Raw genomic sequence first — 15,661 nt, forward strand, 5'->3', positions numbered from 1 at the left:
CCACCTCCTGCTGGTATATGCAAAACTAGTCCCATCAGATGCTTCCAGAAAAAGTGCTCTGGGATCAGGTCCCTATGAACAATAGATCATCCCTCTTAGAGACTTAAAATGTATAGCAGCAAAGGAAGGAAAAGATTTGATAAATACAATGGTTTTCTTAGCTGCAGATTTAACTCAAAATTTACCAAACTTAATTGACCACAGAATTCTTTATGAGTAAATGAGGTGTGTGTGTGTGTGTGTGTGTGTGTGTGCGCGCGCGCGCACGTGAGAAAGAGAGAGGCAGACAGACGAAACGACACCTCAGAACTGCTGTTCTATGAAACCCATTTTAGAATTTGCTATTTAATAGCAAACACTAAGCTAAATAAAATTCCACTTTCAGAGGAGGTCAAACCTAACGATTGCTGTGCCCAGCCACGCAGGGAGCCTTACAAAGAGAATTTCAGTAGAGCTGTAGTTTAGGTGCAAGAAAATATCAAACTTTTATTAGGTAGTAAATGACAAGGATTGACTGCAAGAAGGTACCAATTTGCGCCTAGGCAGGATATCCCTTTACAGCATACGCCAAAGTGATACACGTATTTTTAAACTTTGGAAACTTCATCTTCAGAAGAACGTTTTGTAGAAAAGATAACGCAACTAACAGCCACGGCCATGTAGGTTACCGCGTCTGTAAGTTAGCTCCGTTACCCATTCGGGGGAGTCACCAACGCTGAGTGTTAGATGGTTTCCCCTAAAGTCACGAGCTCCGCCCTTTCTCTCCTCTGGAGATGGGAACGTGTCCCTCCCCTGCACAGCTGAGGCCTGTTATGCTAGGATGTGCCTAGAACCCTCGCTCACTTTCCCAGTAGTGAGGTACCATTTAGGCCTCCCTGGTGGACCTCGCTCCTAGCAGGCTTGGCTCCCGCTGTCTCCTAAGGTTTGATTTTATTAGGCTGCGACCCTCCGGTTATCTACAGCATGGCAATTACTCTGATTCTTAGGTCTGTGTCCCCTCCTCCCGGCTGTCCAACCGTATTTTTCCAACCTTAGCTTTCCAATTCCCTCTGATCTTCCAACAAATCAGCCGGTACAGTGATGAGGAACCCAGATTCTGGAGTCTGGCAGTGTAGGTTTGAACACAATACTCCCCTGCATACCACCTGGGGACCTACGACAAGCCACTTAACTTCTGTGTCACCACTTCTGCACCTGCACAGTGGAGATCATCACAGTACCTACTTCACGTGGTTATTGAGAAGACTCAAATAATGTAAAAAACGCTCAGCATAGAGTTCCAAGCATAAGAAGTGTTACATTCGTTCCTTCTAGTACTATATCTGCATTATTCTCTGATTCAAAATCTGTAGCTTTTCTTCTTGCCCTTTATACTTTCCAGGCATTTGCATGTTATACAGACTAAGTAATTAAATTTCCCATGCATGGACTTCTCGTTGATCCTCACACGACAAAATTAACAGAGCTTCGTGTCCTTAAAGCTCATATCCGGCTCCCCCCGCCCCCAAACTGTTCCCATAACCCTACTAATTCATTCAGTCTCTCTCATTCTTATTAAGCCATTTACATTTTACAGTTTGCTCAGGTGTTATAACAGACCCGCTTTTCAAGGAATTCAAGATTTGTTCCACACGTTATGTTCAAGAGTAAAGACATTTGCAATAGGTGTAGTTACCTACAATTTAAAAAATCTTAAATGCTCTTTTAATGTTTATTTATTTTTGAGACAGAGACAGAGCATGGGTGGGGGAGGAGCAGAGAGAGAGAGGGAGACAAAGAATCCGAAGGAGGCTCCAGGCTCTGAGCTGTCAGCACAGAGCATGACGCTGGGCTCAAACCCGCGAACCGTGAGATCATGACCTGAGCTGAAGAGATCGTGAGATCATGACCTGAGCCTAACTGACTGAGCCACCCAGGCGCCCCTAAAAAAAATTTTTTTTTAATAAAATAAGTATAAATAAAGGCTCCAGTTTCCACTCGGCTCTTTTCTTTTTATAATCCAAAAAGCTAGCTCCATTTTTAAGGACCCCAAACTCTGTAGATTTCAGTCTTTAGCAATGTTCTTGCCAAAGAAAGTTTCATCTCAATTTTGAGATGTTCAAACGTACATTAGAGTTGTATAAACAGGTATATGAGCAGAGAGATTTTTTTGTCTTGCTGCTCAGCAAAATTAGACTTTATTTTCCCCTGAGGTTTGAGGGAAAAAAAAAAATCTTTATTTGTTCAACTTTATTTTTTTTTTCAATAGTGCTCTTTTCTGCTGTTTTCAGGATATTGCCGTCAAGCTTTCTTTCCAATTACCTAACCCTTGTGGCTCTCTTCTTGACTCTTGTACTGGCTTCATGTGAATTTCAAGGTTTCCCTTCTGTGTCTAAGGGCCCTAAGGTGCCTTTTAGCATATCTTTCCCTGGGGCCAGACTTGGCTTCCGCCTTGCAGCTATTCATTCATTGCTCAGCCCTCTCATTTACTAGGTGTTTATCTATCACCTACAAATACCCAGAGTGTCTATCAGGTGTTAAGTACCATGTTACAAATGTGGCACTGTGCACAAAGGGATCTCGAGGGAGAAAGGTGGTTAGTAACCTGGGCAACCGTCCATGCACAGTCCTTCTCTTAACCTAGAGATCACCAGCAAACCTATCAATCCCCTTGTACGTCTACTCTGTGTCCTCTAGGGCAGGATATGGTGAATTCAGAGTTAAGAATCTCACGTTCACATCATTGTTTTTCCTATGCCAAGACTTTGGGATTCAGGCTTATCCTACTGTCCAGTTTATGCTAAACTATCATACTTGACTCAATTCTCTGGTGGTTTTGGGTGTGGCCCTTGTCCCTATTGTCTTTTTTTGTAGTCCTAGGTCACACCTGGCAGAGTATTTCTTTGGTGAGTATGATGCCTCTGTAATGAGTACATCGCTGCAGCCTACATGTCTGACAACATGATGAATGACTGAATATAAAAAATTCATACATTCCAGGGGCGCCTGGGTGGCTCAGTTTGTTAAGCATCTGACTTTGGCTCAGGTCATGATCTCATGGTTCGTGAGTTCGAGCCCCATGTCGGGCTCTGTGCTGACAGCTTGGAGCCTGGAGCGCAATGCTTCAGATTTTGTGTGTCCCCCCCCCACCCCAACCCCTGCCCTCTGCTCCTTCCCCACCCATGCTCTCTCGCTCTCAAAAATTAATAAACATTTAAAAAAAACCTTTTTTTAAATCTCACACATTCTTATTGGATTAAAGTTTGGTATTTATAAATAACCTGTATAAATGTAGGTAACTTATTTTACCTAAAACAGTAGCCCCACTAATCCTATTCAATGTCACAGTCCATAAGCCTATAGATCCTACTGCCCAATACTAGTAGGCTACTTAACCTATGTTACGTACACATAATTCTAAAGTACAATTAAAGCCTTTAAGACCCATGTTAATCCTGGGAAACCAGTTTTCTGAGAAATTCAGACAAGCATATACACCTGTATTTGTATCTGGTGTGATTTTGAAGGTATTCTACTTAAAACATTTCAAAAATTATGGGCACTAAGAAACTGTAGATACTTTATCTCACTTCCAGGCAAGGCTGATAAGCAAGAAATCCAAAGGCAATATGCAAATAGATGTTTATGTTAATGAATCCTTTTAAACACCTGCTTTGTAAAAGAAAGTGGAACTGAGTACACGCAACTCTAACTCAAAGCTCTCTGAAGATTTAAGTAAGTTTTCCCCCCAAAATGTGTCGAAGTGAAACAACACCGATCATTCATTCCCCATTTTCTACTCCAGACCCTGAACCTCAGCTCTGGAACCTAGAGACTGAAACCACTCTTCGCCTCATATAAAAAAAAAGGGGGGGGGGGCAGTTGACAGAAATGCATGCACTGAATTACGAGCAGAGTATCTCATTCTCATTAAAAACCAGTTTCGCTTTTATGTTGCCTTTTTCTCTTTGGGGATGTGTGTTTTCTTAACATGAGTTGATTTTAGGTTGTCTCCAGAAATCACGGTTATCTTAATCACTTACGTTGGCTGAAAATACCAGGTCCTCCGTCAGACTCGTATCAAGTTCTAAGTGTTCTCTAAAGTCATGCTCACACGGTCAGTTTCAGGAAAAACTCCTGTTACTCCACACAGATGGGGGTCGCTTGTTGAGAATGTTTTTACTACAAAGGAGCTGCTACTAAATAACTTTCTGATATTAAATTATTTCAGTTTGTTATATGCAGATATATTCTGATATTCCAACAATGTTCTGAATTCATAAAGTACCCCTTCACCTGAGGGTTTAAAAGGTTCACTCAAACATAAATCCATTAATCTCCCAAACTGCCCTATGAAGTCAAAAGAGCCTAGTCTAAGTCTGCATACAAAATACTTCCAGAATGAGCTTATAAATCAGTCATGTTTTCAGCCATATGCACAGAGAACTACAATCCTACATCTTTGCAACAGAGAAGCAAGAAAATGCTGTATAGAGGTTGATGTGAAATAATCTCCAGTAAATATTTGAAGACTGGGAGAAAGCAATTTTTTCTACCGCTAAAAAGATGCATTTAAAAAATAAACATGTGGTAGATACGAGGTTGCTATAAATTCTGAAAACGGCTTACCTATTAATGTAACTGAGGGCAACATAGGTTGGCTGCTGTAATTCTTGTTTTTCTAAAACACGTGGATCTGTATCTGTAACAAAAACACATTTACGATTTTTCAGCTTTTGCATTAGAATATACGAGGGTACCTAACGCAAAGTAACCGAGGTTAAACAGAGAGAAAGATTTAACATACCTCGTTTTAAAGAAAACCCAGACAGCAAAGCACAATCATTTGTCCTTTCATTCATAAATAACAAGATATTACATTACTTTTCAAGGGAATTCCAAACATCAACAGTGATAAAATGTCCATCTGTCACACAAACTCTTGCACAATCCCCCTCATAAATATTGGTTTTCACTGCTTACAGTTACAATGTTGGCATGGTTTTGGGAGGGTAATCGGCCTAAGAAAGAAAGTCTCTGTTAATTATGCTCACTTGAATGCTGGAACAAATTAGTTGCCATTGGAAAGCTCCATCAATTTGAAAATCGACTGAGTATTGTTCTTGTTCACTGAACACTTTTCTGGGTTTGGATTCACATTCTGGAGGGTAGCTCTTGTCCTTTTTAATTATATAATGAGTTTATTATAACCTTTTCTAGACTCTCAATCAGGAATGCTCATGCTGGCTCAGAATCCACAAATCCCACATTCATCAGAGGGGCTTTTCCCCCCCGAAGAGAGAATTCAACACCATAGCAACCTTCTTTAATGGTGCTTCTCCAACATGGCACGCACAAAAAGTGCACTTTTCACAACCAGAAGCGTATTCTCCAGCTTCTCACGTCGAACAAAGACTGCGCTCAACACAGGCAAAGGCGACGTTTGTATGGGGAGACTATAAAAGGGGGAAAACTGAACACGGCTTATTTTCCACGAAAAAAAGGTCCAGGCATTTCACACAGATTTCTTTTTCATTATAACCTCATTTAAAGCCATCTCGTTATTAGAACTCTTCCAGCTGCACTTGGGCAATAACACCTTCTTTGATGTAATGACAGATGTTGTTTCAAGCACCTTTGTACAGGAAGTGTTTATTGCACGTGGTAGATGTAAGATACACGCACTAACCCCAAAGCACATTAACAGGTGACGGGGGTGGGGGTGCAGACGTGGTGGCATAGAGCACGGGTGGCAAAAATGATAGCATAACAATCCACTTCCAATGCTTTTTGACTCCCAGGCTCGCACTGAGAAGTGGTGGCAATTTTATTCTTGGTGCCAAAGTGAAGAACCGCATGTTCACTTCATCGTTTTTCCTATGCCAAGAATTTCAGACACATACTACTCTGAACTCCCGCTTCCTGGGTCTTTGCCACTGCAGGTCCTCGAAGCCCAATTCTGAAACAAGAGACAAAACTTCTCTGAATGGCTCCATCAAGTCGGGTCTCCGGGTTTTGGCAGCACGAGTGAGAACGGATCAATAACTCGGCATTTCCTCTCCCTCCCACAATGGTTACATATGCAACTGAGGCTGGTTGCAGATCACTGTGCCCGCAGATACAACCCACGGATCTCTAAATACCGGCAACCACTCTTCAAGGGAAGCTCAGTGTTCAAATCCAACCTCTCCTCACACTCATCCAAGTTGGCTGTGACCCCCAAAGCATAGCTGTGTTTCTGAGAAATGCTCTGGGCACCTCACCTGTGTTCACTAGAGAGGAGTCAGTAGAACAATGCTCACCAGGGTGTTTTATCCCCCAGAACAGTCCATTGGAATGCTGGGCAGGCTATGTGTGCAAATGGTGAGTGACAGACCAATCCTGCAAGGTCTCTGCAGGTGCTTAACGAGGTTAAGAAGCAAGAGATTGGAAACAAAAACCACGAAAATCAAGAGGAAGATAAGAAAGAACAAGGCAATGATTGCAAATGTCTGGGTGGAAAATCTCCCAAACGCTCGCAAAACGGTTTGACCTCACGTGGAGCACCTGATGACAGAGGTGCTGAGATTTTGAGACGCGGGCCAGAACTTGATTCACTAAAACCCATTCCTTCAGAGTCCTCTGGTGCCGGATTTCATAAGGTGTATCGTTTTGAAAGAAAAGAGTGCCATTCTAAAATATGTGGTTTTTTTAAAAAAAAAAAATTAATGTTTATTTTTGAGAGAGAGCGAGAGCGCGCACACACACAAGCAGGGGAGGGGCAGAGAGAGAGGGAGACACAGAATCCGAAGCAGGCTCTAAGCTGTCAGCACAGAGCCCGACGCGGGGCTCGAACCCAGAAACCATGAGATCATGACCTGAGCTGAAGTCAGACGCTCACCGACTGAAGCACCCAGGCGCCCTAAAATGTGTGTTGAAAGGGGAAAAAAAGTTAGGAGGCCAATGAACATTTTTGTACCTTCCACTGTTGCCTTCACTCTTGTTAACGGACATTTGGTCTGTTTTCTCACAAACCATCCTCCGGAGCTTTCCTTTGTTTCCAAGTTATAAAAGTTCTCAACTGTTTTAAACATGGCTCCTCTCGAAGCCACCTTGGCTTTCACTTTTCTTCTACTAGCATGTGAGCAAGTATACACACAAACATACAGTTATAGCCTTCTTTTCCTTGTCACGTGCTGATGCCTCTTAGGAGAAGGCGAAGAAACACCTTATGTAAAATCCTTCAGTTCCCTGATGCTCAAATGAATGGTGTTGGCCACTGACAACACAAATTTCACCTTATAATCTTTCACAGAGAATCAAGAATGTTTGCAAGCCAGTTGCAAAGCAAGGTTTTGAAATACTGTTTTCTTACAGTGTTTCACTACCTTCCATAACCTATGCGAGGCTTAATGCTCACATACCCTCAAGTTACCTAGTGGCGAAATGGACTTCCAGAAGCTTCCGAACGCCACCGTCTTCCACGACAAAAAGGCCATCTGGAAGCACCTCAGGCAGGATTCCCTTTTTCTCGGATGCAGACTCTGGTTAATTGACAAGAAAGCAGACCTTCCAGACAGACATCTACCAGGCTTAACCACATCTTTTTCAGATTAGATGTTTCCTTGGGCAAGCTTTGGAACATTCATTAAAGCTTCGCGTTCTTAAAAATGAAATGAGGCGCTTGGTGCCCAGAAATCAGGAAGAGGCCTACACGAGTGCTACTGGAGGAACAGGATCAGCTGCTGGTCGCAAATCAACCTCAGCTCCGTCCCTCGCTTCCTGGCTGGCTGGTGCGCCGTGATCGTGACTCACCGTTTTATGGATTTAATTACGCCGTTGAGCCCTTCACATTCAGTAAAAGTAGAATAGCTGCCTTTATTATTTCTCTCTCCCTGGCAGAAACGTAACCGCCTGCTGCTGGAAACTCTCTACAGGAAAGGATTAGAGCAAAAAGAGACGAGGATTGTCACACGGGATGACGACGCGCTCCTCGGGGACACGGACCGTCCGTTGTCAGAAGGGGCCGGAGAGAGCAATGCTATCCACTGGATAGGACTGAAGGCAATAAAAAGAACTTCCCTATTCCGTGTGCCACGCCACTGAGAACTTTTTTGCACATAAGCTGCTGCAGGAAGAAATGGGATATGAATGGCAACGGCTGTAGCCCACGGTCGCCCAGATAGTTCGCTGGCTTGTTTGTTTATGGCGCCAATAAAAACCTGAAACTGGAACATCGGCTACCACGGCCCAGAGATATAATCCACCTCGGTAAACGGGCTGTGGGATCGAGGCACTTGATTTTTTCTTTTCCTCCCCCTGTCGCCGCCCCCCTCCCCCCCCCCCCCCCCCCCCCCCCCCCCCCGCCACAGGATGGTCCACAAGCCAGCAACTGGCAGGAAGGCAAGCGTTTTCTATAATGTGGCTGTCTACGGCCACAGACGACAACACTCTACCACTTTTCTGGTGCTAAGCAGTGACAAGAGAAACCCAAGTGTTTTCAGCAGGGCAGCGGGGGAGCCAAGAAAAAGCACGGAGGGATTCTGCTTTTCTGCCTCATACCACCCCCTGATGCCCACTGACTGATGGCTAAGAGAAATCGAACGTAAAGGTTTATAAATACCCAAGTGATAAAAACCTATCCGCCTCCTTCAGCTTCATGAAACGTGGCATCTTCTAAAATAGACGGCAATGTGCCTCTTCCAGAGTTCCTACCTCGGGCTAGTAGTTTGAACGCTCAGGGGTACGGGAAGGACTACGCACAAAGTGGAAGATTTCTGTAGCTCGTTAGGGTCATAGTGACTCCTGGCTTTATAGATTCAATTCAATGGCCGAAGGGCTCAAGGTCACGGCACTCGCTCCCACTACGTCTCAAGTGGCGAGGAAAATGGCGAGGCAGATGGCAGAAATAAGGAAAAGGACAGCATTCAGACCCTTCTCAATAGAAAGCGGAATTAGAACACGACGAAGGAGGGGCGCCTGGGGGGCTCAGTCGGTTAAGCGGCCGACTTCAGCTCAGGTCATGATCTCGCGGTCCGTGAGTTCGAGCCCCGCGTAGGTATCTGTGCTGACAGCTCAGAGCCTGGAGCCTGTTTCAGATTCTGCGTCTCCCTCGCTCTCTGACCCTCCCCTGTTCATGCTCTGTTTCTCCCTGTCTTAAAAATAAATAAAACGGGGGCGCCTGGGTGGCGCAGTCGGTTAAGCGTCCGACTTCAGCCAGGTCACGATCTCGCGGTCCGTGAGTTCGAGCCCCGCGTCGGGCTCTGGGCTGACGGCTCAGAGCCTGGAGCCTGTTTCCGATTCTGTGTCTCCCTCTCTCTCTGCCCCCCCCCCCCCCGTTCACGCTCTGTCTCTCTCTGTCCCAAAAATAAATAAACGTTGAAAAAAAAATTAAAAAAAAAAAAAATAAATAAATAAAACGTTAAAAAAAAAAAACAAAACACGATCAAGGAAAGGCCGTGGTGGTCAATCAGTACAGCTCATGCTCATCCGCCCCGCTGTCTCTGGAGTGGGGGACCAGGGGCAACCGAGTGGATTTGTGGCCTATGTGGGGACTTTTATAGCACTATCTTCAAGCCAAAATAAAGCCATCAAGGTCGTTTGTTGGGTTAACGGAGGCTTAATTAATAAGCTCACGGGCCTTGGCTATGCCTGAGCTAGCATACTGTTAGGGTTTTCATAGGCCTGAATTACTTACAAATTCGAGAAAGTGAGGAACCGGCGGTCCTACCTCTCCCCAAGACTGACGAGGCCTCGATCAGCAATGAGCTGCTTCCAGGCTGAGAGGGGCACCAGTGAGCCGAAGAGGCAGTATCACGCCCCCCTGAGAGGGCCCCCTTCACATTTGGCGTTCTCCCCAAACCAGGATCTTGTCCAAGAGTCTATAGTAAGAGTGGGAGGCTGAGAGGACGTGCGTGTGGAAGCAGTGAGGGACTGGCAGCGCTTAAGGCCCTGGAGACGCATAGGCCCACGCAGTCAGACGCAGGATTCAGAAGATCCGGGCTGGATCCACCACTTTTCTTTGGGCTCCCTCAGTCATAATTAACGGGCGTAGCCTGTGCTCCCTCTTCCCCTAACCGCTGAACTCCTGAAAGACCACAGAGTGTTAGTTTCTTCAGTGTGGCCTTCCCCCACACCCCTGGCTGCATTCGCCACATCCCTTCTGTGCCCCACTCCCTCACCAGGACCCACAGAGGCATCATCCGGGTACATCCTGCCCCCCTTCCACACTTCTCAGAGGTGAAAACCTGTCTCCTCTTCTCTTATCTCTCCAGCGCTCAGCTCCGTGGCTGGCAAGTCTGAGAACGCACAGTTATTGGGGGGATACACCAGTTTTATGGCCAGAAAGTCGAACTTTTGGTCAAACGTGGCAGACGGATCACGGGCATTTGTTTCCTTCATCACCCAAGGTCCCACTAAAGTAGAACTACAGGAATAGAAAAAAATCTCCGGAGGGAGGGAAGAAAGAAAGGGGAGAGGTCAGCAGACCAGTGATTTCAGCTAGGATTCCGGAAGGTGGGAAACCCCTGCAGGAGTAGAAAGTGACCCAGAGAGGAGAAGCAGCTACACTCTCAAGTGCCTGCCGTGGGAGAGACCCAGGTGCCAGGAGGTGGACCCGCTATGGAAGCCCTGAGTTGGGCCTGGCCTGGAGGCACCTGGAGACTCACAAGGCAAGGAAGGGACAGTTCAGAGCAGAAAATGGGAAGTTTGTTTCAATGGTTAATTGTCCAGAGGCACTGAACCAGGAAATCAAGCACAGCAGAGGTAGAGGGGAACGGGGGAGGCCAGGGCTGAAAAGGGGATGCAAATAGAAATAGGCCTACCCTGTTGCTCCCAAACCACCCCAGCAGCTGGCTGGTGGAGTCCTCTGATTAAGTGGGATAAGAGAAGAGACCACCAGATGCTGACATCCAGCAATTCCCTGATTAAATGATCCCCCCTGCAGTTAAGCCCATGGTCAGTGAGCCTCATCCATGTCTCCATCCAGAGCCTCTTATCAGCTTTTTATTGCCTCGGTCTTAGATATGAGCCAAGAATAGTCAAGGAACGGCCATTGGACATTCGGGTGAAAGTCATGAAGATGAATGGGAGATACCAAACCAAACAGTAGCGGGGGTGGGGAGATATGGAGACAGGAGCAAGGGCAAGACTTGGGAGGTCATGTGACATACCTACTCGCACAGACCCAGTTAATGGCAGGGCAAGGACCAGAAGACCTACACGCTGAGTCCCATTAGGCGGGTATTCTGACCATCAAAAATGCCACTCCTCCTCGGAAGTCAACGCATTGCTACTGTCCAGTTGTAACACTGGACTCCAGGCAGACCATCTTTCTAGCTTTCTCAAAAGCCCAGCACAGTTCTATTCTAACGTTCGCACCACTTTCCGCACCGATTTTGATGAACCAACAATTTACAAAGACCAACTTTTAATTCACGGCTCGTTTACTTCAGCTGCTGAAATAAATATTGCTTTCTTGTTGGAAATGGTCCTTTCAAAAAAACCAAATACACACACACACACACACACACACACACACACACACACACACAAACAACCCTACAATGCACATAACCAGCCTTTGAATGGATCAACTTTTCCTCAGTTTATAGACACGTCATTTGAAACTTTTCCTAAGCCATAATTTCCATTACAGGGCAGTCAGTGGAAATTACAGTGAGATTCTTGCCTTCCTAAATTCAATGTGAAATCCAGATGCAGTTAAGTGTTGCTGTAAACTTTATGAGTGAAATATCTGAAAGTCAGGGCCGCTGTGCAGCACAGTAATACCACCTATTAAAAAAAGCATTCATGTACACGTTTGTAGCTGGAGTTTTCCTCTCCAAGTGAGTGGGTAAACCTTATTCATCCAAGAACCACTGAGACAATGCTCTAGAAGGCTGATTCATAAACAAACATGGCATGTTGCAGCCCTCCCAGCTCCTGGCATGGCCAGAGGGTTCAGGTTATTAGAAATAGTCCTGACTGGGATGCTTTCTAACTCTTTATCAACCCATCAAACTCCTAATGTCATTGAAGACTGCTTGGGAGTCAGAGCTATTTTTCCCTAAGTATGAGACATGTATGTAGGCCTTATATCTATGACACTATCATTCCGTACTCTTTGACGGTGACAGAGGGTTATCTATCTACCCAAGCTTTCACCTTGTTACCTGTGACAAGAGGGCCTGCCGGAGACCATCATGGCTGTCGCGTATGCCTGTGAAGTACACAACCTATACTTCTGTACCCAGCAGCCCCGGAGACTAAGGTGCTGGGATTACACAATAAAATTCTTTCAAGCGGGAGTAAGGCCAAAACTGAGCACCGTGCATGTGTGCATGCACACATAAAGATACAGGCCTACTCTCCCCAGAAATGAGCCTGATGTTGGATCCAAGTAGTATGCTACACAAAAGACCATCAAGGAGCATCTAAGTCACTCCTGGACAATGGAAGAGCTTTATACAAGCAGGTATCTGCAAGAGAAGACAGCTGCTGATGGGTAAGGCTAGGTGACAAAAGAAAAAGCAGGGAGAATGAGGCTCTGAAGTCCTGTCTTCGGGGCTGGGAGGGAACTCTCTGTTTATGGAAAGACCCCTCCATTCCCTTTGTTTAAAATTATTTGCCAAAGGAGACCCTACCCATTCTCCAAGGCGTCGGCCTATATACGACCTCTACCATTGGTTGCACTAGACGTATGTGTAAATCTGCTTAACTTCCCATCAAAACGGACGCTCCCCTTAGGGGAGCGGACCTTAGAGGCCACACATCCTAAGCTCACTGCTCTGTAAATAATCACTGTTCTTTATGATGTACGCTGAACACATAAACGCACGCCTTGGACATGCAGAAGACAAAAGACACAAATAGAAGCACCCAGCTCAGACAGTTCGACCAGTAGAGTCAGACGGGAGAGGAACAGAGAGCCACACATAAATGCCTGTGCCAGTATATACAGATAATGTGAAAACTGTACCTACAATATTCAGAGGGCTCCAAAGGGATGCAAAGTTAGAACAGTGCAGATAGGGCTGACGTGGGAAGGGCTCACTTATGAATGGCCTTGGGTTTTGAGGGGAGGGAGTCATTCATGGGTAAGGTTAGGGGATCTATAAAAGTGGCATGGAGTTTGAAGCAGAAGGCACAGGCAAGAAGTCTATGGGTACTATGGAAAGGCAGCGGGGCTGAAGAGCCATATTCACTGGTTATAGGACATTTACAGAGAGATTCTGGAACAGGGGTTCTGTCCACCACAGGGATGTTTGGTAATGTCTCCCCTGGAGACAAGGGGGTCGGGGTGGGGGGTGCTACTGGTATCTAGTGGGTGGAAGCCAAGGATGCTGCTTAAACATCCTACAATGCGCACCACAGGACAACACCCCCCTTTTCTCCCTCCCTCCAACGAAGAATTATCTGGCCTAAAATGTCAATAGTGTCAACGGCGACAACTACACGGATATTATAAGAAATGGAATGGTTGCCCCTCTGTTCCCTGTGGATGATAATTTCTGTTAATTTCTGTTGTCTGAATCAGGAGGCCAGAAGGCTATTAAGAAGGTGCAAAAGGGGCGCCTGGGTGGCTCCGTCGGTTAAGCGTCCGACTTCAGCTCAGGTCACGATCTCGCAGTCTGTGAGTTCGAGCCCCGCGTCAGGCTCTGGGCTGATGGCTCAGAGCCTGGAGCCTGCTTCCGATTCTGTGTCCCTCTCTCTCTCCGCCCTTCCCCCATTCATGCTCTGTCTCTCTCTGTCTCAAAAATAAATAAATGTTAAAAAAAAAAAATTAAAAAAAAAAAAAAAGAAGGTGCAAAAGAAGGATACCAGAGATTATTTGAACTTAGAGAAGAGCTCTTTATGGAAACAAAGAAATGGAATTCATTTCAAGAAATACATGCTGAACTCCTGCCCTATGCTAGTTGCTCAAAGGACATCCTAAATCAGTCGATTCACAACTGAGCAAGAAAAATGACATAATTCGCAGTTAATAATAACCCAAGACAGACTGTGCTGTATGCCAGTATAGAGAATCCTACCAACTGTTGTGGAAACAAAACAGGATTCTCTGAGAATCAGAGAAAGTTCTTGAAAGAAAATTTTACACGAGCTTTGAACTAAATCTCCAGGCAGCAAAGGCACAAAAATGGTGAGTCAATAGAAAACAGTTGGAGCAGATGAACACGCGCAGGGCCTGGCCAGACATCCAGTGTGGCTGGAACTCTCTTGCAGTTCATATGTGGCCCCCATCCTGGAAGGTCTGAAATGCTCGGAGGGTTCAGCCTTCATTCTGTGGACAACGTGAGAGCAGCTGAAGATGTAAACCGATATGGTCTGTGTTTTAGAAGAATAACCGGTGGGGGATGGGGGGTGAGGGGGTGGAGAATGGAGGAGAAAGCAGAATACAGAAATATAAGATCTGGTGACAGTAGAAAAGGAAAGACATAATTTTTCCTACGTATAGATCTGAGTGCCTCATTATCAAAAGCAAGGAAGTAATTCGAAAGTGAAAAGGGTTTGACACAAAAAAAAGGGAGGTCTGCTTCTGATGTGTGGGGAGACATTTTGCAGGACCAAGAAGCCTGGCCAGACAGAAACGGAGTGCTAAAGATCCCATCACACGGCCACACATTCCAGCAGGCACTTGAACCAGAGCAGGTCCCTCGAAACCACGATACATAGTAAAGACCCAGCTCTGACTAAACACTTGGTTATCACAGAACTCAGCCAGCTAATCAGTAAGCCTTGACGGAGGGCCTACCAGGGATAAAGAAATCCTCTCCAGTTTAAAGAAAAGCCAGAGGTTGTACTGCACCAGAAACCGAGTAACTGGTACCTTTCACAGGAAGTACAGCAGGAGCTGGGGGTGCCGAGTCACAGAGGGCCCAGAGTCCCAGTATTTTACACGATCTGGTACCGGAGTCTCCAAGGCTCGCCGTTGCAGTCACCCCTGCTCTCGCTTCTTGGTGTTGCTCGGGATTCTAACGCGAGCCCACACAAGTCAAACCGCCTCAGTTCAATACTAGCTGTATAAACCTCTTTCACTTCTTAGTATTCTTCCATCTGTAAAAGCCTGATCAAGATAGTACTTTTGCCCTAGGGCGCAAATGGGGGAATTAAATAAGCAGTGTTAGGTGTAACGACTACTCAATTTTTCAGCCCATGAAGTGTTTTGCAATTAAACTCGGCACGGTTGTGGATTAACTCCATTTTACAGTCAGGGGCAGATTGATGCCTCGGAAACCTAAGAACTCATCATTTACACACACTGTGGCAGAAACTGCTGGCTGCCATCCAAGTCATTTTCTGTGGTTCCTCCACAGTGGTCAGGAACACCGCTGCCTGGTGGAGGCCCACATTTCCCAGCATTCCGGGAGCAGCCATGTTGACGGAGTCCTGGCCAATAGGACGTAAGGTGTCTGGGAAGCCTCCTCAAAAGCAGGCACCTTTCTTTGGGGGGTAATTTCCCCCTCCCGCTGGCTGGAAGAATAACTGGAGCCCCTGCTGCACCTACTCTGGATTCGAGAGAATCCTGGGAATGGAAGTCACGCCTGGCGGAGGAACACAGCAGGAGTCTGGAGCCCTGATCCCATGAACCCCTGATCCCATGAACCCCACACCACTCCTGGACCGACCACCTCCAGATTTCTTGAAAGTGAGAGAAGTCAACTCTTCCACTTAAGCCATTTATGTTGGAACGTTTTCGTGA

The 15,661-nt window shown here is 45.9% G+C and overlaps 1 protein-coding gene across 2 annotated transcripts in view; it reads right to left on the bottom strand.

Annotated features, from left to right (window-relative positions):
* JAZF1 (JAZF zinc finger 1) overlaps positions 1–15,661 on the bottom strand; it is a 348,258-nt gene that overhangs the window by 147,215 nt on the left and 185,382 nt on the right. For both annotated transcript variants that reach the window (XM_030308157.2, XM_030308155.1), the window contains one exon: positions 4,609–4,681. In XM_030308157.2, coding sequence (XP_030164017.1) covers positions 4,609–4,681 — 73 coding nt within the window. The remainder of the gene's footprint in view (positions 1–4,608; positions 4,682–15,661) is intronic.

Source organism: Lynx canadensis, chromosome A2, assembly GCF_007474595.2.
Source record: "Lynx canadensis isolate LIC74 chromosome A2, mLynCan4.pri.v2, whole genome shotgun sequence".
NCBI lineage: Eukaryota > Metazoa > Chordata > Mammalia > Carnivora > Felidae > Lynx > Lynx canadensis.